This window comes from Centrocercus urophasianus, unplaced genomic scaffold (genome assembly GCF_019232065.1).
Source record: "Centrocercus urophasianus isolate 14NV4802_14NV808 unplaced genomic scaffold, USGS_Curo_1.0 seq_13, whole genome shotgun sequence".
Classification (NCBI taxonomy): Eukaryota; Metazoa; Chordata; class Aves; order Galliformes; family Phasianidae; genus Centrocercus; species Centrocercus urophasianus.
In genome coordinates this window covers 43,487,588-43,514,678 of record NW_024884475.1, presented here as the reverse complement: position 1 = coordinate 43,514,678, position 27,091 = coordinate 43,487,588, and the positions used below count along the sequence as shown (strand labels likewise).

At 48.0% G+C, this 27,091-nt stretch overlaps 2 protein-coding genes across 19 annotated transcripts in view; both read left to right on the top strand.

Annotated features, from left to right (window-relative positions):
* Positions 1-4,418, top strand: part of SEC31A (SEC31 homolog A, COPII coat complex component) — a 34,399-nt gene extending 29,981 nt beyond the window's left edge. For 16 of the 18 annotated variants that reach the window (XM_042811408.1, XM_042811424.1, XM_042811421.1 and 13 more), the window contains 4 exons: positions 352-612; positions 754-873; positions 3,254-3,325; positions 3,687-4,418. In XM_042811408.1, the coding sequence (XP_042667342.1) occupies positions 352-612; positions 754-873; positions 3,254-3,325; positions 3,687-3,866 (633 nt within the window). In that variant the 3' untranslated portion in view covers positions 3,867-4,418. The remainder of the gene's footprint in view (positions 1-351; positions 613-753; positions 874-3,253; positions 3,326-3,686) is intronic. The other 2 variants (XM_042811410.1, XM_042811420.1) reach the window with 1 other exon arrangement.
* A 2,684-nt stretch (positions 4,419-7,102) lies between these two features.
* On the top strand, positions 7,103-25,160 carry SCD5 (stearoyl-CoA desaturase 5). Its single transcript, XM_042812463.1, has 6 exons — positions 7,103-7,462; positions 7,603-7,738; positions 16,647-16,777; positions 20,308-20,513; positions 22,904-23,136; positions 23,515-25,160. Exons 1-6 carry the CDS (start codon positions 7,103-7,105, stop codon positions 23,703-23,705), a joined length of 1,257 nt encoding a protein of 418 aa, XP_042668397.1. The 3' UTR covers positions 23,706-25,160.
* The last annotated feature ends 1,931 nt before the right edge of the window (positions 25,161-27,091 follow it).

Below are 27,091 nucleotides of genomic sequence, written 5' to 3'. Positions count from 1 at the left end.
CTGCACTCATAATCTGTCTTAGTGCAAATGTGTTTGCCAGAAGCTTGAAAGCCTTTCAGAAGCTTTATCGGTGTGTGCTGCTAGCTGTGACCTATGTGCTGCGTGGACAGAAAAGCAGCTACAAAAGTCTAAATGTAATGATCAGAATGCATACAGGTGTAGGTTCTTTGTATGCAGCTGCTGACATAGGAAGGAGTGAGTGAAATCCCACCTGCCCCCATTGTTTCTAAACCCCAGGGGCTCAGCTCTCTGCCTGGCTGGGCTCTCAAGTGTTGTGAGTAGGGATGTGGGGAGCTGGGAACTGTCTCTTTGTTTGCAGTGGTGGCATAAGCGCTGTCTGTTTTTTCCCAGGTCCCTGATAACTTCATGCCTCCAGTTCCCATCACCTCACCCATCATGAACCCGCTGGCGGATCCACAGGCACAGATGCAGCAGCCTCCAGCAGCCCCAGTGGGCACACCCAGCTTTCAGCCTCCGCAGCTCCCTGCAGGGCAGCAGGCACCACCGGGCCCCTATGCACCCCAGGCTCTGGGGCCGTGTGTCGTGCCTCCCACTACCTTCAAACCCAGGACAGAGGGAGCTCCTGGGGCCCCAATAGGCAATGCCATCCAGGTAACGTGACATCGACGTTGTGTGGTTTGGGTTTGTGTGTTAGTAGAGCTCTGTGGGCTGGGATGCTGATGGCTGGGGTTAGTTAAAAATGATGTGGGGTTGCAGAGTGGCTTGGAAAGCCTCACCTGTGCTGTTTCTTAGCATGTTCAGGCATTGCCAACAGAGAAGATAACCAAGAAGCCCATCCCTGAGGAGCACCTTATTCTGAAGACAACATTTGAAGCCCTTATCCAGAGGTGCCTGCTGTCTGCTTCTGATCCGGTAGGACTCTGACATGGTTCTAGAGTAACCCTGTATTCAGGTGAACTGGTGTCTTCAGGCACAAGCAATGCATAGGAACACTGTGTGCACATGTGGTGTGATGGTTTGGAAGCAGAGCAAGGCACTGCTGGCAGTCCAGCTGCCCAAGGAGGAGCAGCTGGTATTATGCCAGATCAGAGCTGAGGCTCGCATCTGTGAGTACGTGCCTCAGATTCTTATGTCTGGTTTGTGATTTCTGTTAGACTTGTCTCAAAAAGAAACAACGGGTAGCTGAGAAGTGGAAGGCTAAGAGCTCTAACATAACTGCTGAAGCTAGGCAGGAACAACATCCCATAGTTTTTGCTACATTCTGAACAAACCATCCATCTCAGAGCTTCTCATTTCTTCCATCTCAGAGCTTCTCATTTCTTCCCAGTAGTCAGTGAATAGCACACTAAGCCCAGATGCTGACTGTTTGGCTTGTGCATGCTGAAAGGTGGATGATGTAAGACAGGATGGCACTGGTCAGCAGCCCAGATCCGTGCTCCCATTATTGCTGCTGGGAACTGAGTCAGAGCCCTATGGATGTGGGAGTAAATTGAGCATTCAGTGTCACTTGTGTTGGCTTGCTGCACCATTTCAGGTGTCTCTAGAGTTTTGACTTTTGTATATGCTTGCTCCTTCTTTCCCCCACGGGTCTCAATGCAACAGTTTCAGTGGACTTGCCCACTTGTATGGAGAAATTTTTAAAGGCCATAAGCCTTGCTTTGGACAGGCCCCATTGTGTTTAGTGGCATTTGATTCCTCAAAAAATTCCTTTTTTTTTTTTTTTTCCTAAGATTATTCTTCAGAGTATAGGCCCTCAGTCCTTTTGTTTCTTGAATCATCTCTCTTTTCCCAGATGCACAGTGAAGGCAAAAGTATTCACATCGGCACACAGGAATTGCTTTTCTGCTCTGCCAACATAATTTGATTTCTTGCTCCTTAAGTCTCTCTGCTCTTAGGCAGAGCAAGCATTTCTGGCACTCAGCACTGAGAAACACTGCCCTGACTGCACGCATCAGTTGCTGTCGGCATATATGTAGGCATCGCTCCTTTATTACATGCCAAAGGGGAAAACGAGTGCTTGAAGAGCATTAATGCTTAGGGTTTGGAACAGGAGAGGGCCAGGAGAACAAACAGCTTGTACTTGTGCCTAATTTCCTGTGGCTGGAGAGATGTCTTGCCTTACGGAGCACAGTTAATTTCTCTTTGCCTTAGCACTGACAGCTGGCTTGTAGATCTTTTCACAGGTTTTGAAACAGATTTCTAGTGGTCGTGTATCTAAGAGACTTAGGAAGCCTAACAGGCTGTTTCTTACCAGCTCCTCTGCTATGCTCCTTCCTTACCTGCCCTGTCCTTTGGCAGCTGCTGAGGGGGCTTCCACACATGACATGAGAGTTCTGCACCCAGTGTTCTTTTCTATGCCCTTTGCCATCTGAGCAGCTTCCCCTAATTTCTGGCAGAGCAGGTAAGCCTTCCCTTAGCCTTAGATTTTCTCTCTCAGCAATTACTTAACCCAGGGAGAATTTTCCTGTTTCTGGGGAGATTCATTTGAAGATGGGTTGATGCATGGGTACTGATGTAGGAGTAGGTTCCAACACACTTGTGCACTGATAGAAATTATACTGCTACTGACCTTATTTTTGCTTTTGTAATTGTAATCTGAATGCTCTGCTAACGTGTTTTCTTGTTATTTTGGAGTAAAATATTTTATTTCTGTAGCTGTTTGAAAAACCAAGTGGATGTAATGCATTTCCCAAGGAGGTGCGGTGCTGTGAAATATAATGGGATGATTTTTAAGAGTCTCGTGGCACAGTCACTCCATAGATACCAGTGGGTGGTTTAGTCTACCTGGAACTCATGGAAGCAGAAAGGATCTTTAAGAACAGTTTGGGTTAGGCTATTAGTTTTTCTGTTGACAGCTCCTGGTCACTAGTCAGGCAATGAAAAACATAGCTAGAACCCGCTGTAAATGATGACTGCTTGTGCCCTTCAGTTCTCAGTGACATCACTGGATACTTAATTTCAGTAATATCTTTATTCAGCCATTGCAGTGCTTTGCCAGTATGCCATCAAACAAGAGTCCTGCTCAATCTCTGTCCCACTTTGCATGCCAGCTGTACTGGTGGGTTTTACAAATGACCCTTTGGATGTGCCTTTAAAGGTTACTGTGCTATATAGGTAACTGGAGCAGTTGCATGTGGAGAACTGAATTTCACCTGGTCTTTCCTAGCAAAATGAAGGGAGAAAAATACAGAGCAAAACCATCAGGAAAATGGTTTTGTCGAAAGTATTTCATGTGTTGCATAGACCTCTTTGCAATGTGCTTGCCCATTCTTAATGTGTTTTTCTTTTGCAGCAAACCAAGAGGAAACTAGATGATGCAAATAAACGCCTGGAATTTCTATACGACAAACTTAGGGAACAGACAGTAAGTGTTGTTTTTACACTTTGCCTCAGTTAAGTGGCCTGTTAACTAGCCTGGAGACATGAAGCTTGGTAGGTTTTTTTGTGACCACAGTCTGCTGCTGCAGGACTCCCACCTCAGGAAACCACAGCCATTGGGGGCTCACAGGGGCAGGGATTGCAATGAATCTGTCTTCTGCTTGAAGTCTGCTGTCAGCAGCTTTGCTCAGCGTGCAGTGCTTCTGAAGCCTACTGTCCTTAAATTCCAGCAATTCCACCAATTCCAGCCCCTTTTTTGAGAGGCAGAGGTGACAGTCAGGACTTCTGTTGTGCTAGCACTCCTGTTTTTGCTTAACTCTGACCTGCCTCATGTGGCTTCTTTGCAGCTCTCTCCAGCCATCGTTAGCGGCTTGCACAACATCGTGAAGAGCATCGAAACCCGCAACTACGTGGAAGGACTGAACATCCACATGCACATAGTCAGCACCAGCAACTTCAGCGAGACCTCTGCTTTCATGCCTGTTCTGAAAGTTGTCCTCATCCAGGCCAATAAGTTGGGTGTCTGAAGTAACCCTTTACTTGCAAAGCCTGTGATGGTTGCTTTTCCAAAGAAGTGCATTTCTACAGCAAACATGCAAGATGCGGACCAAACGCCAGTCCTTACAGCATGTCGCAGTAGAGCTCTGACAAATGGCATTATGCTCTCCCTGCAGAATCCAGCATTTTAGGTGGGCCTTGGAGCCCTGGTGCTTTTCTTTTTATTTTTAACCGTTTTCTCATCCCCAATGGTTTGTCTACAGATAGTGTATTTAATGGGGATGGCGCCCCATATTGTCAATTTTTAGATGCATGTTATACTGTTAAACAGTGGCTTTTAATAACAGATACATGTGAAAGCGAGAAGATAAGTTGTGTATCTGACCCTGCACCTCACTGTTCCTTAGACACCAGATTAAAGAGTCTGATCCTGTTGTAAGTGTAGTTGGTCTTTCATTTTATGAGATTGCTTGCAATTCTGTTGTTACAATTTACATGTCATATAGCTTAATTTTGCACTGGGACAAATGAGCGAAATAAAGGCTAATGTTGTATTTTCAATAAATGTTAATTTATTAAAATATGTTGTGATGAAGTGCAACTTAAATATTTTGAACCTGGAGTACAGCAAGGCAGCTTTCTGTGGCTCCTGAGCTGCAAGGTTATGTTTATCTTTCTGTGTTGCTCGTGATAAAGCTCTACTCAACATTTACGCTGAGCTATTGACATTTCAAGGAAGGGTTTTACAGGAGTTCTGAACAGATCTGTATGTATTTATTAAAAGCTGAGAGCAGAAATAATGTGGAATGGTTTAAGCCACCCTTACAGAGATGTATGTCTATACAGTCTGCAAACAAGGTGCCAATTGTTTCTTGCAGTCCCCCAAGCATGGAGACTGGCCTCTGCTGGGACACAAGCACATGCTGTGCTGTGAGAGACTGCAAGCAAGCCTTTTCTGCTTGGGTCAGGTGAGTTTCTCAGCACATGGCTTCTCCTGCAGCATGGTAGGAGCTGGCTTTAAGAATTTCCAACAAGTGTGCCATCAATTTTTGGTATCACTATGTCTAGACTAGAAAGAGCAGTTGAAAAGAAAACAGCCTGTGAGAAGCAGTTCTGTATTTAAAAAAAAAAAAAAATACACTTGTAGAGTCTGTGCAATGTAGATTTGGCAGTGCATATTGCAAGAAATATTACAAATAATAATAATGCAAGTTATGGCTGATTCCTGTGACTTCACACTGATTATGAGTTTGTCAGGCAAAAGAGCTCTGCTCCTCTGAGGGAACTAGGTTTAATCCTATTTCTAAACTGTTATTTGCTGACCTAAATTTTTGTGATTGGAGAACATGCAGCACTGAACTGGAGTTACTTTGTTTCCAAAATGTAAAAAGCCATTGAACTAATTTTCTTCCTGTTAATCTCAGATATAGATTTCTTACCAGTGTTAGAAGTAGTTTGTCTGCAGCTCTTTTTCAGAAGGGGTTGTAGGTACCTTGCATAGAATATCCATGCACAGAATAAATCTGCCTAAGCTGGGGCTGTGCTCTGCAACTCGTGGCTGGATCACTGCATTGCCTGAGTTCAGCACAGAACTGCCTGTGAAAATCTGCTCCTCTCCTGAGAGCAGCTGAGATTAATAGCAGCTCACCGGTGCTACTGCCGTCTGTTCCTGTCTTCAAGGAATGCCAAGCAATTAGCTGCCCATCTGATGTTATAAATGCAAATGGCTGGCTTCCTTTTGCAGAAGGCAATGAAGCTCTGCCAATTTACACTGCTAAAAGAATTTGGCCCCAAATAGCCCAGTTTTAATCTCGGTGAGAAGAGATTTATACCGGCAATGTGGGTGGCTGCCTCTACTCCCTGACTGCTGGTGCTGGGCTGAGTCCTTGAGCCACAGGTGGGGAGATGGTGAATCCCATGCTGATAGCAGGAGCAGTGTTGATGTGCCCAGTGTGATGGGGGAGTGTGGGACTGAGTTTCCAGCCCCAACTCTTTGTGTGCCAACCTGGGTGCCTGTTGCCAATTGGGGTCCTGTGGGGCACAGACAGGAGATATAGGGATGCTTAATGCAACCCTTGCTCAAAAAAGACTGATCTGATTGAGGTTCCCACAGGCTTCAGAGCTACGAATTGGCCAGAAGTCTCATTGCAATAGCTTTTCTGGGATTGCCCTTGGGTGGCTGCTAGAAAAAAAAAAAAAATATGGGGCCAACACTGTCAACGTTTTGAGTAGCAGAAGTGTGTTGTTAGGGCAGCAGCAGCACTCAGTGGCTCCAGTTGCATCCCTGCAAACTATTCACTTTCTTTCATTGCCACTGTCCTCTTTCTTTTTTTCCAGGTGGAGGATTCTAGAAGAATGCTTAAAATGTATCAGGGGGAAAAAAGAAGAAGAAAAAAAAAGAGGGGGGGCTTTAATTATATCCTCTCTGCTGACTGCCTCAGGAGGTGTTGTTAGTAATTAATTAGCACACCATGCTGTGTGCTCTGCACTAACAGCACTCTGGGCTTGTGTGCCACATGGCCCTGAGTAGCCAGAGGGCTCTGTGAAAGAGCATTGCCTCTACACACACTGCTGCTCATGGCCACACAGAGCGAGGGCAAATGCTGGTGGTGCTGCTCTGTGGCTGGAGTGGTTGTTTCTGGGCACGGGAGTGGAGGTTCACACAGAATCACAGGGGTTGGAACGACCTCTGGAGATCCCCCAGCCCAGCCCCCTGCTGGAGCAGATCCCTGCAGCAGGTCACACAGGAAAGCCTCCAGGTGGGTTCTGAGTATCTCCAGAGAAGCAGACTCCATGACCGCACTGGGCAGCTGTTCAGTGCTCTGTCACCCTCACAGGAAACTTCTTCCTCATGTTCGTACGGAATTCCTGCGTTCCAATCTGTGCCCACTGCCCCCATCCCTGCACAGCACAGAACAGAGCCTGGCCCCACCCACATGATTCCCACCCGTTAGATATTGATAAGCACTGATCCGATCTGCTCTCAGCCTCCCTCCTGCAGGCTGTACAGCCCCAGCTCCCTCAGCCTTTCCCCATGCAAGAGGTTCTCCAGGCCCCGATCATCTTTGTCGCCCTCCGCTGGACTCTGTCCAGAAGTTCCCCGTCCTCCTTGAGCTGGGGAGCCCAGAACTGGGCACAGTGCTCCAGATGTGGCCTCACCGTGGCAGAGCAGAGCAGAGCAGGAGGACCATCTCCTTCACACTGCTCTCCCACACTCGCACTCTTTGCAACGCAGCCAAGGATCCCCTTCCCCTCTTGGCCAACGATGCGCCCTGCCCAGCGGCAGCCCTGGGAGCCACGCGACGGCTCAGAGGGGCTCGCCCCGCTCCTGCACGGCACAAGCGGCTCCGCGCAGGGCCCCTCCTTTGCCGGGCACCAGGTGCGGTCACGGAGGAGCTCCTGCCGCCCCGCCACACCCCCGCACCCGCCGTTTCGCAGCGCGGCTCTCCGGGCGGGCCCTGCCCGTTGCCATGGCCGTCGCCACGGCCGTCGGGGACCCCTCGCGCCGGTTGGGCCCCGGCAGCGAGGCGGCGGGCGGCACCGCTGCCGGGCGGCGGCGGCCATTGGCTGTCGCTATGCGGGGCCGGCGGGCTCCCGTCCCCTCCCCTCCTCTCCCACCGCCGCGGTGCGGGAGCGCCGTGGAGAAGGAGGAGGAGGAGAAGGAAGAAGAGGAGGAGAGGCAGCGGAGCGGAGCGGGCCGCCCGCCCGCCCCCAGGCGCCCCCCGGCCGGGCCGCCTCCCTCTCTCCTTCTCTCCCTCCCCTCAGAGCGGCGGCGAGATGGCGGCGGGCGGCGGGCAGGCCATCGTCTGGCGCAACGTGGTGCTGATGGGGCTGCTGCACCTGGGCGCTGTGTACGCGCTCAGCCTGGTGCCGCGGGCGCAGCTGCTCACCCTGCTGTGGGGTGAGTGGGGCGGCGGGGGCGGCCGGGGCCGCGAGGCGGCGGCGGCGACGCCTTTGTGGGCCCTCCGCCCGTTGCTGTAGAAACGGTGGGCTCGCGTCCGTCCGTTTCTGCAGCCGGGCGGAGAGACGCGGGAAGGCTGGAGAGGCGATGCTTGGCGCGGAAGGTCCCGCGGAGAGCCAGCCCTCGGGACGCGGTTTCGCGGACGACCCCGTTTTTACGCTTCGGTCGGGAGGGGGCACGGCCATCCTTTGTCCGCCGGGAGGGGGACGCACCGGGCTGCGGGGCCGGCCGGGAGAGCGCCGCGTGGCGGCGCGGCGCTGTGCGGATGCGGCCGAGAGCCGCCGCGGAGCCGGGCTGCGAGAGAGGAGTGCGGGCTGCGCTGGAGCCAGCGGGGAGCGCAGCGGGCTGGAGCTGCTTTGTTCAGCGCCGCGAGCGGATCGGGGCTCGAGGCTGCGGCGGGCAGGTGGGCTTCCTTCTCCTGCGTCGAAACCCCCCGATTCCTCTGTGCCTTATTAGGGAGCTCCTCAGGGCAGGAGGATTGAATTACCCTCCATTCTCTAAGGTCTATCTTTTGCTTGTCGATTTTACCGAGGTGTTAAATAATAAACGTGTCTCGACGACTTTGTGACTTAATGCCCTTCTCGCAGATGAGAGCCTCCCATTTCTCGACGTCGTTGTTTTAACAGGCGCCCGGCAGCAGACCACCAAGTTTTACGGGAGCTTTTATGACGGCTCTTCAGCAGGGAGTGGGCGCGCTGGCTCCAGCCGTGAGAATACAGCCCTCCTGCAGAATAGCTCCAGCAGAAGTGCGTGCTGCCACGCTGGGGTCGGGGCAGACAAAGGCAGGGTTGTTGCTGTTCAGGTTAAGGAGCAGAGCCTCACTTGGTGGGCTGCACTGTGGTGAAGTTTGGTAGGGATGAAGAATCATTAAGGTTGGAAAAGACAGCTAAGATCACCAAGTCCGACCACCAACCCATCACCCACTGACCATGTCCCTCCGTGCCACGTAGGCTTATGTTGGACAGGGCTGAGCATTAGAGAGTGTGAATTGAAAAGCTGCGGCCCTCACTGGATCCACACGTGGTTTTCTTTCTTATCCCAAGCTCGGCACTTGGATAGCTCACTGGTAGTCTTGCACTACCCATCTCATTGCCTTGTCCCTTGCTGCCTTACAAGCAAGCCATAGGGAGATGTGTGCTGAGTGTGGTTCCCGCTGCCAGCACCAGGCATAACCCATGGCACGATGCGGGCGTTTGCCAGAAGCTCACCAGTGCTTTCCTGGCTCATTACTTTGCCTTCTCCAGAGACATCTGTAACTAGGACAGGCGGCAGGGTGCTCTGTGCTGAGCCCACTTGGTGATTCTCAATTCACCTAAGCGGAGCTGAAATTGCCACAGTACCACCTAGGAAACAGCTGATCAAGCCAAACTGCATGCTCAGCAGGACCCATTTCCACTGGTAATTTATTGACGCTTGTCCAGCTGTACATAATAGACAATGGAAAATGTTGGCAAGTGGAGGCTCGGTAGGGTGTTTACTCGGGATTATCTGTACTACTCTGTTCCCATTGCCTCCTGCACTAACACTGGGAGCCCGTGTTACTGCTCCTCGTGCCACACACAGAGCTGCAGGATCCCCACCAGCTCTGGGTAATGCAACCAGACTGCCTGGGGAGCGCTGGGAACTGGGTTATCTTTCAAGAGATGCGTGCTTAAACTGGGTAAAACAGAGGCTTTCAGGGCCATCCTGGTGCCTCCCTGGAATTTGGTTTCTGTCCAAGCTGAACAAAAACAACAAAATTACTCATGTCAGAAATTTCCATGAGCTGGTGACTGCGTTGGCTGAGTAGCACAGCAGCTGATGGGTGCAAGCCATTGAGCAGCCCTGGCTTGTCCCATGGCACATTCCAGCACTGTGCCCAAGGTACGTCCCCTTCTCTGCGTAAGGGTCTGAAATTCTGCTTTTTAGCCCTCTGATGTGGAAGCACGTAACGTAGGCCAAAAATACTAAAGAACAACAAACCAAAGCAGAGTATGAACCCATCATCTATTTTAAATCCTTTTCTTTCAGGCTGCTGAGCATTACTGGCATTCATGACTTGAAAAACTGGCACATGCGTGGCCTATCACTGCTTTAAGATAGGAGATACTCAGAAACCCATATCTTCAGGATGTGCCTCCCTGGCTGCCTGATTCCTGGGTGCACAGCTGCTGGTTCACACACTGATATGACTTGCCAGAGCCTGAGAGTAGGAGAAGAGGATGGCCTTGTGCTCTGTGGGAGGGGAGGATTCTCACCCTGTACTTGGAGGTGTTTGGGACATGTCGGTGCTACTGTGCTGGCATCCCATCTCTGGGAGGCTGAAAGGCATTGTGCTGCTGGCACAGGGTCATTGTGGTCCCCAAAGGTCTCCACAGGATCACAGTTGCTTCCTCAGTCCTTGCAGGGAGTGACCTGTGCAATGAGGCACATGTTGCTGGTGTGCACTGCAGATGCAAGTTTTATTGGGCTTGCACATTTCAGAAGGCTTGCGTATTCTTGAGTGCCATCTACTGGCTTTTGTGGTATGAACAGGTTTTGGGCATTAACCACTTCTGTGCATGCTGTGCTCGCTTACAGAAGCTCCCATTTTGTTGGAAGCTTTGTGCAGACGGCTATAAATAAGAATCCTGGCTACAAATGGGCTGTACTCAGCACCTCTGGGACCTCTCTGGAGGAAGGAAGTGTAAATACTGTCTCCATTTCACAGCTATGGATTGGAGATGCTTGATTAAAACTTCCACGGTTGCTTCTGCTGCCACTCTGCTGGGAGAACCCTTGGGTCCTGCAGTGGTTACGTTCAAGTGATTCCTGCAGGCAAGGTTTTGGGTCAGGGAGCAGGAACTGAACACAACACCTTATCTTGCAGAGACCTCGCTGCTCCAAGGTGCCCTGGCTGAGGTGATGCTCCTGCTGCTCAGATGTTTTTCTTTTCCTAGTGTTCCTGTTCTAGCTGTTGCTGTAGGTGATTTCCCCATGTTCAGCTTTAAGCACATATATTTGTCCCCTGTCTCCATTTCATTCTTCTTCAGGAGATGCCAGCAGGCAGAGCAGTGACAGCCACGCAGACCGGCTCATCTGTGCTCATTCTGGTCGCTGCGGTCAGAGGAGTGGCTTGCTCCTTTGGGAGGGCTGGGCTGGGAAATGTCAGCTCACCCACAGAACTTAGTATGCATCCTCAAACTGCCACTGTGCCTTCCTTCCCTGCAATTACGATTGCGCTTGCAATTAACGCTGATGTTATAATTGAAGCCGAGCAATTTCTTGCAATCAGATTTTATTTTCACCATGGAGGCTAACAATAAAACATGATACCCTGCCAGAGAGCATTCAGAATTACTGTACTGAGTAAAGCTAGGCTGATGTGAACAAGAAGGGAGAGCTGAGTGCTAGCTGCTGGCAGCAGGAATCCTGTGTGCCCCCACTGCTCCACAACAGGAGAATGGGATTTCTGGAGTGGGCTTCCACTTATCTGGCTCCTCAGGTGATGCCCAAGAGGAGAGCTGTGTTTTTCCAAGAGGGAGAAGAGGCTGCTGGTAGAGCAGAGGCCACAAACACATAGGGCTGAGCTTGGGTTTTGGGACAGGTCATTCTAGGAGATGATGGCTTTAGCTCCCACCTCGAATGCAGCGGAAGAGACCCATGTGCCTGAGTTTGCTGAGGGCTGACGGCTCAAGCAAACACTCTTTCTTTCCATCCTTGAGGAAAGAGACAAAACTGGCACTGTTGGCATTTCTAGAACACTTCAAAGCCAATGGAGCCCTAGCCAGCCCGTGGATTGAGGGCAGTGGTGAGGTCATGGGGAGAGAAGTGAAATCTGCCCGTGGTTCTGTGATGACGCAGGATCCGGCTGAGCTGAGAGAGGCTACACAGAAGCACAGAAATTTCAGAGAAATCGGAGCATCTTCCAGCCTTCTCTTTTGATCTAAAAATACAAGCTGTTCAACATCTTAAGGCCATCTTCCATTGCTGGTGAGTTCAGGGAATCTGCATGTGCTTCCTGGGGGAATTTTAGCATTCTCTGGAATTCTCGCTGTGATCTGCAATTTCCACTGCTCTGTTGGCTTTTTTTTAACGTCACTTTGGCCTCAGTTGTCAAAGTGAACATTTCTGCTATTCCAACCGGAATAAAGTCTTTTGTATACTCAGCCAAAAGGGCTGGCTCTGGGGAACATTCCTGAAAGTGCATACGTGAGCATGTGCGCTGAAGCAGGGGCAGACTGGATTTCCCAGGCTGGTGACGGCGAGCTCGGGAGGCTGTGACAGATGGCTTGTCCTGGAGCACCACAGTCAAACTAGTCTTCTTTGCAGCTCCAAACTCTGCCTCCCCACATCCATTCAATATGTTTCATCTCCTCTCTTTCTCTCCCAGTTCCATTTAGAGCAGCTCAGAAAATGCGTAGATCTAATTTTAGATGAACCCGCTCCTGCCCTGAGATTTCACACGATTGCTCTTCACATGATTGCACGGCTCCCCCGAGTGCTGGCGCGCGCTGTGCAGCGGGTGACTCGGGGAAATGGTTCTTTTTAATTCTGGGTTGTTGGTTTGAATCCAGCCTGAGGTGCTCCTGGTGCCAGCCTTTGATAGTTAGCAGGGCTCAGCCGACAGTGGGGTGGCCATTCGGCCGCGTCTGCCAGCAGAGACCCTGGGGCCAGAGCACCGACTCAGTGTTTTTTTCTTGGCAGGGCCCACGGTGGGAGGTTTGCCTCCTTAGTAAATGCAGTTCCAGGTCAGGAGAGCAGGTTTCCTTCAGTGTCTCCGGTGGAAAAGAAGTTAGGCCACCGCTGAATATCAGGGCAACGCTTTCTGAGTTTGGACAGGTTAGGTGGTATCATGAATTAGTCCTAGATCTACCAGTGAACAACAGCAAAAAACCCATAAACGAGGAATGGAACGCGGATGCAGATGCAATGTAATTTTTAGAAAAATCCTGGCTGTCAGGTACAGTGGTGTTGCATATTTATGGTGATCAGTCAGCTTTGCAATGCTGAGTTTGTGCTTGAGCAACTTACTGTTTGTGTTTCTCACGCAGATCTTGTAGCCTGATGGAAGACCTTGAGTTTTATGCATTCAATTATTAAAAATGCCCTAGCAAGCAGTTTTGCTGTGGCTGAATAAGCAGAGGTAAATGTCAGCGTGTAACCTCACAAATGTTGCGTGTCCATCCCTGTTAGTTTAAGCCCTCAAATTGTTATTTACTTTAACGAGTCAAGTTATCAAAAGTCAAAAAGAGGGAAAAAAAGAAATAAGGGAAAGAAACATTAAGAAGTGCCTCTTGCCTGCTCCTTTGGGCCCTTTTGCTATCTGCCCACTGCGTTTGGCATTAACACGACCACAGCAAGCAGCACGGCTGCTGTCTTCCTCTGAAAAGCGACCGCTGCACATTAAAGCACATTCAGATATTGACAGTCACACCACTGTAGATGTGCAATCGATTTTGTCTCGCAACTGATATTTTCGTATCTGCTGCTGGGTCCCTCAGAGATGATTGCAATTGGCACCATAACTGGGCTATGTTTGACATTGGCAACGTGTGGCTGGTTGCTAGCTGATAGTAGTGGCTTCTTGAAACGGCTACTTGAGAAGCATGCCAGGAGCCAGCATTGTCTGTTCAGGTGTGCAGAGTGCAACCAGTGCCCAGTGCATTTCTGGCTTTGGTTGGTCTGCTGCTGTTACAACCAGGTAAGGGTCAAAAGCCGTCCAGAATCCACTGGTTTCACTAATAGGTATCACATCTTCAACGTGCATTGAGGAAAAAAACAAACAAAAAAAAAAAAAGGTTCAAATTTTAATGTTTGGCATGTAACAAAGTTTAATATACCTGAGGGAGAGATCTGCACTGATTTAAGCAACTGTGTAGAGTAAGGAATGATTTTCTGATGCCTCTGAAGTTGCCACGGACTGTGGCAGTATCTCCCTATATCCTTGCAAGAGGTTGGCCCTGCAGACACACATTTTCATTGGAGTTTGGCACTTGGTGCAATAAGCGTTTCTGGAAATCCATCCATGGGGATGATGAGCTGTTCTGAAAAAGCTGGCTCAAATGTTCTATGCTGCCAGTCTCCCATCCCATCCATTTTTAAACGATGTGCCTGGTGTAGTTTGCAGTGCTTCTCTCCGGCTGTGAGATGATACCCCTGTGCCTGCTGTTCAACATCACACTGATGTCTCACTGCCCTATCGTGTTGCAAGCTCAGAATATTTTATGTGCTGTTGGTGATCTTCCTGGCAGGCACCTGCTTCCCCAAGTGTCACATCCTCACTGCAGATCCCTGTCTGTTCTCACGGCCCTAAGCTTCATTACTTCGCTTTTTCTATACAGGCAGATTCTCGTTTTGAGCTATGCTTTCCCTGTTTCTGCACGGATCCTTTTGTGTTTCTTAGCTCTCTCACTGTTGCTCCAAATTTAGCATCATCTGCAGTTATAATTAATACGCTGTTTGCCTTTGTTTCAGGTCATTAATAAGCATGTTGGATAAAAATCTTCTGCCTATTGATTCTGGCGCATTCCCATAAATAGCAGCTGTGCACAGGCACTGTGCACTTGGAGCCTAGCAACCCGCCAGCTCCCTGTGTGCACAGTGCACGAACCTCCGCTCCTTTCTCTCCTGCATCCTCTCCACAGCCCCATGCACACGTTCTCTCCCTTGTCCTTGCACACCAGTTCGTTTGTTTGATCCATTTCCCCTCATCCTCAGGGTCCCCTCTGAAATGCTTCTCCTTCTGCTTCGCATCATGCATTTGCCCAACAGGACTTGTCTGCTCTGGCCACTGAACTCCTGAGTATATTTTTTTTCCTAGGGATGCTTCAGCCCTCAGCCTTTATTTTAGGAAGATTCTCGCTGTTACAATTCCTCCTTTGAAAAACCGAAAAACAAACAGCATTGCTTTGCCAGGAAAAGATCCCCTCGGCATGTATTAAAGAAGACCTAGTGAGCTATTCCTCTTGATGATCCTTCTGTCTCCATTAACAGTATGGTCGAAAATGGGATTCAAATGCAAGATGCTCCTTAAATACCAACCCCCTGCAACGAAGAGACAGGTGAACGAAGAGGATTTCAGCCCCTAGGACTAGCATGAGGTTGACCAGCCATAAAACCTACGGGCAATATGTTTGTTTGATGATTCAGCCTTAATATTTTTATGTTGCTGGGATAATGTCAGTGTTGGATGTGTCACCGATCTGTTCCCACAATTACAGTCATTTGAGCAGTTTGGAAGGCCTTTTTTAACGATGTTTCTGCCATGTTCTTGCTTCATCAGCCTGCTACAGCTCAATATCACATACAGAAGATGGCAGGGTAGGTTTCCCCTCTCTGTGTAAGAGGAGTCCGTGTCCTCGCAGTGACAGAGCAAAGTATGAGAACAGCGAGACTGCAGGGGAAACAATTGCAAGGTAGCTGCAGTGCCAGCATTGTTACTGATCTGACAGTTGTAAAACAAAATGTGTAAATAACATGCATATTACGGTTTTTGGTTCATTTGTGTGTTCTCTTCAGGAAGCAAGCAGGAGTCTGAATTTGGTGATAGACTTTTCATGTTGGATGAACCTGCACATATGAGCCTTTTCCAGGAGTAGCAGAAATGCTGCAGCCTGATGAAAAGGGAAGTGGCCCCTCACTGATGGAGCAGGTTTTGGAGATGTTTTGTCATTGTTAGGATCATTCTGACTCCGTTTGTATGCTGCATTTGTGAGAAAGACTTTGGTTTCCCTTTTTGTTCCAGGAACACTTTAGGTATTAAAAAATAGGTGTGTTTTCATAGAATAGAATCATAGACTCACCAACGTTGGAAAAGACCTACAAGACCATCCAGTCCAACCATCCACCTATCACTGGTAGTTCTCACTGAACCATGTCTCTCAACACAACATCTAAACGTTCCTTGAATACTATCTATACATCTAAAACATTCCTTGGTTCAAGCAGCCTGTGTGTTTGAGGTGGCAGGAGGATGGCTAAACAGCGCATCACCTTACACCGTGCAAACACCTTTCAGGTTGTCCTGTGATGTTCCTGTTGTTTGAATCCACTTTTTTTATTTATTTTCTCAATTGTACACTTGTTAAGTGAGCATGTATTCTTAAGACACAGTATGAGAAATCAATGCTTCCCTACAGGAGGGAGACATGAGAGTCTGCTATCATGACAGCTGGACAGCTGAAATGGGAGCCGCTGGAGTGGCCTGGTTTGTTTGGGGCCATACAGTACGTCCCTCCTTGCTATCCCACATGTGTGCCAGGCAGTGTCCAGCTGCAGCTAGAGCACGGTGCCTATGGAAAAGAGCCACTTCCTTGCTGTGTTGGCCATCTGAAAAAATGCTCAAAACAAGTTTGCTCAGCCAATCATTAATCAATCTGTAATTACAGAAAGGAAAGGCAGTTCCTGAAGCTGAAAGAGACTGAATGCGGAGATCCCTGGTGCATTTATAGTACTGATTCATAAGCTCACAATGGTGAGAGAAGTTTTTATTGTAGGAACTCTGACACTGTTTGTATTTTCAGGAATAGGAAGTGATGCTTATCAGTTAGGTGGCAGATGAGACTCGAGCAAAGACCTGTCTGGATGAGGCTGGCACTGTCATTGCAACTTTTCTGAGATGCATTCTGAGATGCAAATGCATCACAGCACAGTGCTTTGTTGCTGCCAGACTCCCCTGAACAACACGCTGGCAAATTGTGAAGGGGATGAGAGGAGGAATACTGCATCCCCAGGGCCGCTGTGCAGCGTTGGGCTGATGTCCTTACCTCATCTCCAGACCCTTCCCAGAGGCATCATGGGCAAGCAGGGACAAGAATCAACTTTAAGAAAAGAAAGCAAAAATAAAAAAGCTGGCCCCTGGCACACCTTGTGTTTTGTTTTCTTTCAGCATATTTCTGTTTCCTGATGACAGCCTTGGGCGTGACGGCTGGTGCACATCGCTTGTGGAGCCACCGTTCATACAAAGCCAAGCTGCCTCTGCGGATCTTCCTGGCTGCAGCTAACTCCATGGCCTTCCAGGTGGGATTGTGGTTGCCTGTCCTCATTCTTTGCCTCCAGGCAGCTTTATCTCCTGTATGGGGATCACTTCCGCTTACAAACATCAAAAGTGAAAATATATCGATCAGCAGGAAGACACTGATGATGCACAATGCTGGCCTAGGGGACGCAGAGATCCTTTCACCACCCACACAGCATCGCTTAAGAGGCAGCCCAGGAGCAATGGTTCCTTAAGGATCAAGTTGAACATGCGTCGATCAGGGGCTCTCCTAACCCAGGCCAGGCCGCGCGCTTCAGAGGGCAACACAGAAGCTTGTGTAAGGGCCAACCTCGCGCAGATAAGTTGGCATAATCAGGTTTCTTTGTCTAGCCAGGCTTTGAGGGGTTTTCACATGCCCAGAAAGGAGAGCAGACGTCCTTTCTCACCATTGTAATTTCTCTGTTTGATGCAGCACTTTTCTACAGTAGGATTTAAATACGTTACCAAGAAGTGTTTTTTGAGCTCTGTAATTCCTAATATGCAGTCTTAGACTTCAAAATCTTTCTGTAACACTCAGGTGGTTGTAGGGGGTAGCCCAGAGCCAGGATAATGTGATGTGAATTTAGTTGCTCCTTTGGCTGTTCAAAAGAGCTATATGCATCTGTGCTAACATTACACTTATCTGGCTTGGCTGCCATTACTCCCTGTGGCACTGGGTACCACATGTGTGCAGTGCCCTGAGTTTTCAGCGTTTTCCTTTCAGTGGATAAAACAAGGGTGAATAGTCTTTGATTTATCTTTCTAAGGTGGAGAATATCAATCTTGTTGGTTTCTTTGCACATTACAAAGAGCTTTTGTTTGAATATAGGGATATGTCCCATTTTACTGTGATTCCCACCTTAATTCTGAGCCATATTCCTGCTGCTTTGTGGTGCTTTGTTATTTCAGAGGTTTACAAAGCCTTTGCTCACTATGTTCAACAACCACTTTGAGTTATGAGCAACCCCCTGGTACTGTCCTCCTGTTTTATTGCACATCGTACCTTTCCTGTGTAGTTCGAATGAGTGTGTCATGCTGAATTGCCACAAGCCTCATCATTGCTTCTCGCTATGGTTGTGATATGATTTTGAGGCAGTGAAGTACTTAAAAGTACCTCCAAGCTACTTTTGTGCAGCTTTGTATCAGAAGGAAAACAAAAGGCCAAACCACGCACTCTAAATTTTAAATAGACTGAGGCCTGCTCCTAACTATCATAACATCCATTGCCTTCCCCACCACAAACAGGCAATGAGCAAGTTTTCAGGTCCTTCTCCCTCCTGTTGGCTTTGGGAGGAAGAGGTAGCTTTGAGGATACTTGCAGCATACCTGGATGCTGCCTTCTTGAAGGACAGGAGCAACTCTTCTGCACAGTGATGACTTCATGGTGCATGAGGGTATGGGTGTGACATGCTGCATGTCCTCTGAAACACCATCAGATGCAGCAGTGTTTGCCCTGCTGCCTACTGCATTTTTCACCGTTTCTTTGTTACGCATCCCAGTTTGTCATGCGTTGGTCTGCAAGATGATGAAGGGATCTGCTAATGAAACCTCTTGTCTGCATCACTGTCACAGCACGATGCTGACATTCTGCTTTGGTGAGGATTTCACTCCTGTGTTTACCTGAAACTTCATCAAGAGTGACACATTCCTGAAAAATGGTTGCTATTAATCACTCTCATTTACATGCACAATGCTGCAGTTTTGGGTGTATGTATTGCCAACAGTTCTGGCCTCTGGCCTGTATTTCCTCTTAGCCTTTTTGTTTTTTAATTAGATGCAGTTCAGTTGTTTCACAGCTTTCCAGTCCTTTCATCTGGGGAATCACATTTTTGTCGACCCTGCAGGTGTTTTCTGCGATGTGAGAAGCCAAGTTAATTTCTCACAGTATCGTTATCATTGCTTTGACCTGGTTACCTGTTGTGCCACACATAGTTCTATTAAGCATTCCTGTGGCAAACTGCTCAGTAATTCCAATTGAAAGATCATTTCTCATTAAGAAAGAGGACCCCTCCTAAGTGTGTTTCTTGCATAGCCCTGTTTTGTTTTTAAATGACTTGATCTTAGCATTTTGTAGTCTTATGGATACACCCACTGAGGACTAAATCTGCCACTTGAAGCATTGCAGAGGCTTGTATTCCCTTTCATTTCCCTGTAGGAGAAAGAAAAAAAAATGGCAGCGAGGTAAAAATCTGCTCTTGTTTAGGAGCTCGGTGATCTTGTTTGGTTTGCTTTGCTCCACTTGGTTTGCTTTCCCGTGCAATGGGCTTTTGTTCCTCACTTGTCTTCCGTGGGCTCTCTTAAAGATCACCTTTGCAATGCTGAGATTGAACTCTAACACATTTGAACCAAATTCTTTAGTTTCTATTTGCAGTCATTCCTGGAGTTCAGCAGCACAGGTGGCCTCTGTACATTCTCTCAAATGTTGGTAGCTGAGAGAAAGGAATGATCAGTCACACCTTGAGCACAGAGCTTTTGTTTCACTGAATACAGACCTTCGCAGTTGTTAGCTCAGGCTTACTGTGTCCTCGAGTGTATCCTCTGTCTTGCCAGCTGCTGCTTTGTGGTTCTTGACAGACACCGCAGATGGCTTCCTCGGTTCTGCTGGGACCAAAGCTGCTGTAGTTGGTGGTTGTGGGTGCTACTGCTGTTCCTAGAAGCAACCCAAGCCTTTCCTTCTTTTGGTATTACTGTCTGGAACCCTCTTTGGCTGTGCAAAGACAGAAAGAGCAGAGAGATGGGCACTCAGCTAAGCATTCTCTGATTCAAGCTCAGACTGTTGTATATTCAGGCACTAACTTTTTTTTTTTAAAATACTTTGGTACTATGAATTCACAGATGAGTGCGTGACCTGAGTTTTCCAGAGGTTTCTCTGTGATAATAGTAATAGCTCAGCAGTGCTGCAGAAACAAGACTAGCACAGGCAAACTGGGTGGATGAAATCTCTTCAGTCAAGTAAACTTAGAAAGCATTGCTTCAGTTCTGAAATTGCCATCCACCCTTTTCTCCCTGCCATCCCCTCAGTGCCACTTGCAGTCCCCGGGGAATTCAGTGGCTTGAACCTGCTGACAGTTTGAGCAGAAGCAGGACTGAACTTAATTTGTATCTGATCTGCATTCAACACTGAGCTGCTCTTGTGGGCCTGAGACTCTTATTCCAGCCTGGCTGCAAATTGAAGACTCGTTTCCCAAAAAGTAGGTACGTTTCATTTGATGTCTCAACCTTGTACACATCCCTGCAGACAAAAGAGTAACTTAAATGCCAGTTTTAATTGTGAGAGATTCATCCCTCAGAACAGCTGAGCACGTTCAGATCCTGTGTAGGTTAGCAGAAGGCACATGAAGCATTCCACAAGTTCTGTCCCATTTTCAGTGCTGTTTTTCTCCCTGGAGGGTGTCAGTAATAACCAGCCACAACCTTGAGTCGCCAAATGTCTTTAAGAGCACCCGTGGATGTTTGATTGTCGTTCCCATGTGGGGAAGGAACCGTGGTGGTTCTGCAGAAGCAGTGCCCAGGCTTTCTGCTCTCTCTGCAGAATGACATCTACGAGTGGAGCCGAGACCACCGTGTGCACCACAAGTACTCGGAGACAGATGCAGACCCACACAATGCCCGCCGTGGCTTCTTCTTCTCCCACATCGGCTGGCTGTTCGTGCGCAAGCACAAAGACGTCATAGAAAAGGGAAGAAAGCTGGATTTCACTGATCTTCTGGATGACCCCGTTGTCAGATTCCAAAGAAAGTAAGTGGGAGTGTGTGGCCATCTTGTGGTGCTCGATGGAGGGGTCTTGACATGTCGCCGTGGCTTCTTCCTTGTTGGAACCTTTTCCCTTTGTCCCCTATGAGGTCTCTGCCACCCTGATGTCAGGCAGTAACGCTGCCATCCCTCTGCCTGATACTGTGGCCACGCGCCTGATGCTCACAGCCTGTTTTGCCTAGCTTTGCTACGCAGGCAGCGTGCCCTGTTCTCATCTTTCTCCAAAATCCAGGGCTTGGTGGGAAAACAGCCACAGCAGAAGCTGCTGGGCTCTTGGTTTTCTGCTTTCATCATTGCAGTAAAAGCTGTAATCGTAACCTGCCTAAATGCAAAAGCGCACTTCTGACTGCAAACTCACCTTTGGCACTGGTGGGCCAGCTCAGACTGGCTTCCTCTCTCGGGACTGTCATCCGTTACAGGATTATTTGTCTCCCATGAGACTGAGTTCAAATTGCTTACGCAATCTGTGAGAGGTGAGAATTGAGCAGCATGCTGTGTCCTCCTCATGAGTAACTGCAGAGTGGGCAGAAATGGAAGATGCTCCACGCCAGCAAGCATTTGGTATAGGTGCTCTGCAGACCACATATACCCATTTCTGAGCATTTTCTGAATAAGGGAAGCATTTGGTTGAGTTCTGCAATCTGTGTTGCCTCTGCATTAGAGTAAGCTGTGCGCCAGCAGAATCTCCCCTTCCTCAGAGGAACTGCAGGAGGGAGGAACTGATTACCCTCCACTTTCTGTCACTTCTATTGGCTCAGTCAGCAGTGGGTGTTTGCAAAGGCTCCTTCACAGTTTGCAGCAGCACCTCTTGGCTGTGTTGATGCCTTTGCCAAGATGACAGCATCCTGTGGGAAGCAGGCTCTGCCGCCTTGGTTGTGCTGCAGACTTTGTGTAGTGATGGTGTAGGTTTTGTGCAGCAAAGTTTTAGCAAATGCCTGTTCTTGGGATTTGAATTCAGGACTTGGGAGATTACTGACAAGTGCTGAATGTTGGGGTTTTTGCTCTGGTTTTGGGCCTTGGCTTTTCATCCCCAGCATTACCTGCTGCTTCAGGGTTTGGAGATCTCTTTGTGTCTGGAAAATGTAAAATGTGACTGCAGATAGCTGAAACTTTCTGTGCTGCACTGCTCCTTCCCCAGCTGTAGTATGCAGTACCTGGATCATCCTCTGGCTGCCCATGTAGGAGTTGGCACAGTTTTCGTGCTGGCAGAGCTGGGACATGCTCTGTTGCGTGTACATTCTTTTTTTTTTTTTTCCTCTCATCCAAGACTTTCACTTAGTCTTCTCAGTCATGGCAGCAGTCCATGAAAGTTCCTACATTCCTCATAGACTACTGAGAGCCCTGACAGCCACACAAAGGCAGAGACCAAAAAAGTCGCCCTGGTCACTGCCACACAACTGCTTTCTGCAGAGGAGGTGACTCTTCTGACAGAGCCGGTGGCATGCTGGCCTGGTTGCTGGCTTTGTGCTCCTCCATGGCAAAGGCTTTTGTTGCTGTGAACTGCTAGGCTGTCTGTCTTCCAAGGCTGGGGAGAATGGCGTGGCAGGACAGCCTTTCTGAAATGGAAAGCTGATTGCTAGCTTGCTAATAGCAGGTTGCTTGCTGTAAGCATTTCTGAGTGTTGTTTGGAAACAGTATTAATGATGCTAAAATCTGTCTTGAAAGGTAAAAATAGGGATCACTAGCAGTCCTTTCCCTGACACTGTTCCTGATACATCAGCGTGGTTTCTCTTAGAAAAAACAAGCACCTTAAGCTCCAAAGAACTGGGTACAGCTAAGAGCTGCTGAGATAGAATTTCAGTTTGACATGTAAAAACAGGTTTTTAGGTCAAGCCTTTTCCTCCATTCTTGAATTTTGTTCTGGATTAGCAGCATTTTTTTTTTTTTCTGGCATTTGTCCATAGTATCATAATAGTCATGATTGTCCCTTACCTAGCACTTTCCAACCCCCACATCTTCTAGTGCCTTTCAGTGCAGGTGAGTAGGTGAGTACTCACCCCACTGACTTTAGAGAGGACAGGAATGACAACAACCATCCCTTGTAGCTCTCAGTAGGTGCTTATGGTACCAAGTGCTCTCCAAGGCTTTGCACACTCAGTAGATGTGGAGGTTTTGGGTTTAGAGTATGCCAGCATGGCCAGGATTGTCACAACAGATAAATGCTCTGACATTTGTCATGTCAAGAGACAGGTGACTTGGTTGGAACGATCTGATTCAAACCTAAAACCCACCAGCAGGAAGCAGTCCCTCTGCATCCCCTTGGCTCCAGTCATGTTCTTCTGCACTACAACCATCAGCCAACTGTTCTTACAGGCGCTTGCCTTACCCTGCCATCATTCCTACTACAGCACTGATGTCTTTTTGTTTCTTTCTAGGTACTACAAGAGTTCGGTCGTGCTGATGTGCTTTGTGATCCCCACCGTTGTGCCATGGTACCTCTGGGGCGAGAGTCTGTGGAACGCCTACTTCCTCGCCTCCATCCTCCGCTACACCATATCCCTCAACGTCACCTGGCTGGTCAACAGCGCCGCTCACATGTACGGCAACCGCCCTTATGACAAGTACATCAATCCCAGGCAGAACACCTTTGTCACTCTGGGAGCCATTGGTAGGTGTTGCAGGCCTAGGTAGAGGCTTGCAAACTGAGAGCAAATTCTGTTCTGCTGCACCTTGGTTAGGGTTTGTGGGCACCTGCAATTAGCCGCCGCTTTGAGGTAGGGCTTGGAGGAGGCAGCATGTGCTGGAAGAAAACTCCATTGTTCTGCTAAAAGTGGACTCTGCTATTTGATGGGTTGCCAGTCGCCCCTCTTGAAGCTGTTGTGGCCAGGCAGGGAAAATCAAAAGTGCTGAAATGGGACCAGTTGTGGGTGTGCCCCAGAGATCAGACAGAGGTGCAGCATAATGTGCAGTGGGGTCACGGCTTTGGGTTCCTGAGTTCCTTAGTGTGCCAGCCGTGCAGTCTCCTAACACCTTCTCTCTTTCCCAGGTGAGGGTTTCCACAATTACCACCACACTTTCCCCTTCGACTACTCAGCCAGCGAGCTGGGCCTGAAGTTCAACCCCACCACCTGGTTCATTGACTTCATGTTTTGGTTGGGGTTGGTCACTGACCGGAAACAAGCTCCAAAGGAGATGATCCAGGCACGCAAGGAAAGGACTGGAGATGGCAGTGCTTGAAGAGTAATGCTTCTCTGTGCGTCAGCACCGTCGCACGCTGCTCAGAGTTATTTTCCTCTGGGTAAAATTAGTTTTTTTCAGATGGGTTGAATTTATTCCACAGGAATAGATTCGGCTCTGACTTTTCTTCCTTATTAGCTGTCTTATGTCCAAACTTCAGACTATTAAACGTCAAAATGTTCTATATTATTTAATATTAGAGTTAAACTAATTTTAGTCACTGTAGATTATGTCTGAAATACGTTGTAATTTGCTTGTTCATGGTTAAACGTTGCAGTTTGGAGGAACTAATTATCCTTTCGAAGTGCAGTTAGGGGAGAATTTGTTTCTACTATTAATCAAACATGCTTTTGAGACGTGTTTCTGGGAGGGTACAGGGCAGGACAGGGCACAATGTGCTGTTCCAGCTACAAACCGATGGTAAGGAACAGGAAGAGCGCCAAGAAAAACAGGATGCCAAAGGGGAGAAATCAGCCTAAAATTAGTCAGCTGTTAGTTTGAAAATCTGCTTCCTTCTTTTTGTTAGCCCTGTTAGCCAAACCGACGCGCCGCTGTCTTTGCTAAATATGAAAACCATTTACTGCTGAGCAGGCTTTTGTGTTGAAGATACAGGCCAAAATACAAACTGACGCTATGTTGAGATGATTCCTTTGTTGTTGCACACACATTGTAATTTGTAAAGATATAGAGCTCAACAGTGTCTTAAACTAAAAGAAGCTTCAGTTTCGATGTTTGGAGACCTGAGTTATATTCTAACCAGTCATGGCCATGAATGCATGCATATTGTAGCTCCTTTTGCACAAGAGGCCGCTAGCATTTTTTTTTCTGCCTCTGACTGGTGGGTCTTTGAAAACTGACCTTTATCGAAGTCAGAGTCTCTATTAAAATTTCAGCTGCATGCAACATCTATTGGTTTCTGAGCAAAATATAAAGACAGTTATGTAGCTTCTGAACTAAATGGTTGCCTTGTTTAAAAAGGAAAAAAAAAAAAAAGGAAAAAAAAAAAGGAAAAAAAAAAAAAAAAAGCATGCGGAGTTAATGGAACATACAGCCCTTAGTGTTAGATGTTAGCCAGTGCAGGAGAAAGGCTTCGTACTGTCAGCACTGGAGCACTTTTGAAGATAGAGGGCATGATTCTCATTTATAAAGCAGGTCGCCGCCTTACGCCTCGCTAGGGGGTGCTCGATTCAGGCTGCTCGGCCCCATGCCTGGAGCACGGCAGTGGCTCAAGGTAAGTGAGACTCAGCCCAGGTATTTTCAGGAAAGATGTAGAGTTTAAAAAAAGAAAAAGAAAAAAAAAAAAATACAGCAACAAAACCACAGTTAAAAATCGATTCTTTTTTTTTCTCGTTTCTTGTTTTTCAAATGTTGCCATATGATATAAGAGTTGTCTTTATTCTGTATTTCATCCAGCAGGTGTTTTAACAGTGTTAATTTGCCATTAATGATGTTAAACTCTTGAGTGTTTTACAATAAACAGTTATGAATTAGTCCGGCCATTGCGTTTTGTTTGGAAACGCCTCCAGCAGCAAAGGGCTGAGTTTGTCATTTGTCAGAAGTACAGCACTGTTACACTTTGTGTTTCCAGCTATTCCATTAGAGCAGAGCATCTGCAGGTATCTACCCCCTTCGTGTGTGTGTGTTCCTCCTCAGTGGAAGGGGACTGTTAACAAACAGAAGGGCACCACGAGATTGGATTGCTTCCTTGTTCCCGATGCAATTTGCTGAAAGGCCTGGGCTGTGCCAGAAGTGTGTGTCTCAGTGTGTATCTACCTGCATCTGTGGCCCTTGGCACAGGAATTGCACATGTGACGGGAGGCGTCTCACTGCTGCCCTGTGCAGAAAGCTAGGAAGTTTCCTACCTACTGCTTGGAAGTGTAGGAGTGTCAGGAGCGTTGCTTCTCTCTCTGAGTTTGATGGGCTGCAAAAATCATTGATCACTGATGCTGGAGACAGGCTTGGAGGTGATGTTTGAGTGTAGGAGCGAAGCAGGGAAGATACAAATGCATCTTACTGGTTCTTCCTTCGTTTTGTCTATGTAGTTTCCTGTCTGGAGAACTGCAGTGAAAGCACTTTGCAGCTGCTTACATACACATCTTCCTGCTGATCTTTGTCACACTGTAGATCCCTTTTTTTTTCTTCTTTTTTTTTTTTTTTTGTACTGCTATTACTTGGACTTCCCAAAGCTGATTCCTGTAAGTTCCTGTGCTGTAAGAAAAGAACAACAACCGGCCCCACAAAGTGACACTGGCTGTTCTCAGCCTGACCACTTGAGATTTTAACAAGGTAACAGCTGTTTTCCTTGTAGGTGTGCTTGAAGCAACGCCAGTTCCAGTGGGACTCAGGGATTTGAGACCTTGGAACTGTTTGCGGTTTAGCTGTGATTTTGAAAAACAAAGGTAAGCCATCATTTGGAAATGTAAAGATCCTCTATCAAATGCCTTAGGCATGAGCTTGTAACTTCCTCAGCTCTACTTTCACTACATGGTGGAGCCAGTAAAAAAAAAAAAATCATTTATCCTTTGCAGGAAAAAATGATGTTTCCCAAGTAAACGTCCCAAATGTGAGTAGAACTCAGGTACCTCCCTGGTATGGAAACAATCTTGGCTGCATTCTTTCGTGTGGTCTCCCTCAGTATGTGGGGTTGCAGGACTGTAGCTTCATACAGTGCAGCAGGGAAGCTGTGGAGTGTCGCTAAGGCAGGAACAGCATGTGCTGCTTTCCTCTTCAGGAGTGTTTTTGTGTTGAGAGTTTCAAGGCTGTGGGCTCTCACATTCAGCAGAGGCTGAGGACAAGAGGAAATGGTTTTAAACTAAGACACGGGAGGTTTAGATTAGGTATTAGGAGGAAGTTTTTCACACAAAGGTGGTGATGCACTGGAACAGGTTGCAAGGTGGTGATGCACTTGGTTGCCAAGGAGGTTGTGGATGCCCCATCCTTGGAGGCATTCAAGGCCAGGCTGGATGTGGGTCTGAGCAGCCTGGTCTGGTGGTTGGTGACCCTGTCCATGGCAGGGGGGTTGAAACACGATGATCACTGTGGTCCTTTTCAACCCAGGCTATTCTATGATTTTATGATTTTTGCCAGAATAGGTGAGGCTCTGAGAAAATGTAATGTTGATTCAGATATCATTTGTTCCTTCCCACAGAAGAAACCCCCAAGCAGGTCTTCTCCTTTCTGTCCTGAGTAAGTTCAGATAAACACTCTGCATGGGCTGGGACTTGGCACGTAATTGAAGGAGAGCTTCTGTTGTAACTTCCAGTGTGTGGTTGGTTACACAAATATTGATGAAATCCCATTAGGGCTGTGGTGTAACACCATGGTCAGGGTACAGAACCAAGCACAACTGGAACAAAGCTGAGGTTGTGGCTGCTGATTACAGCGGA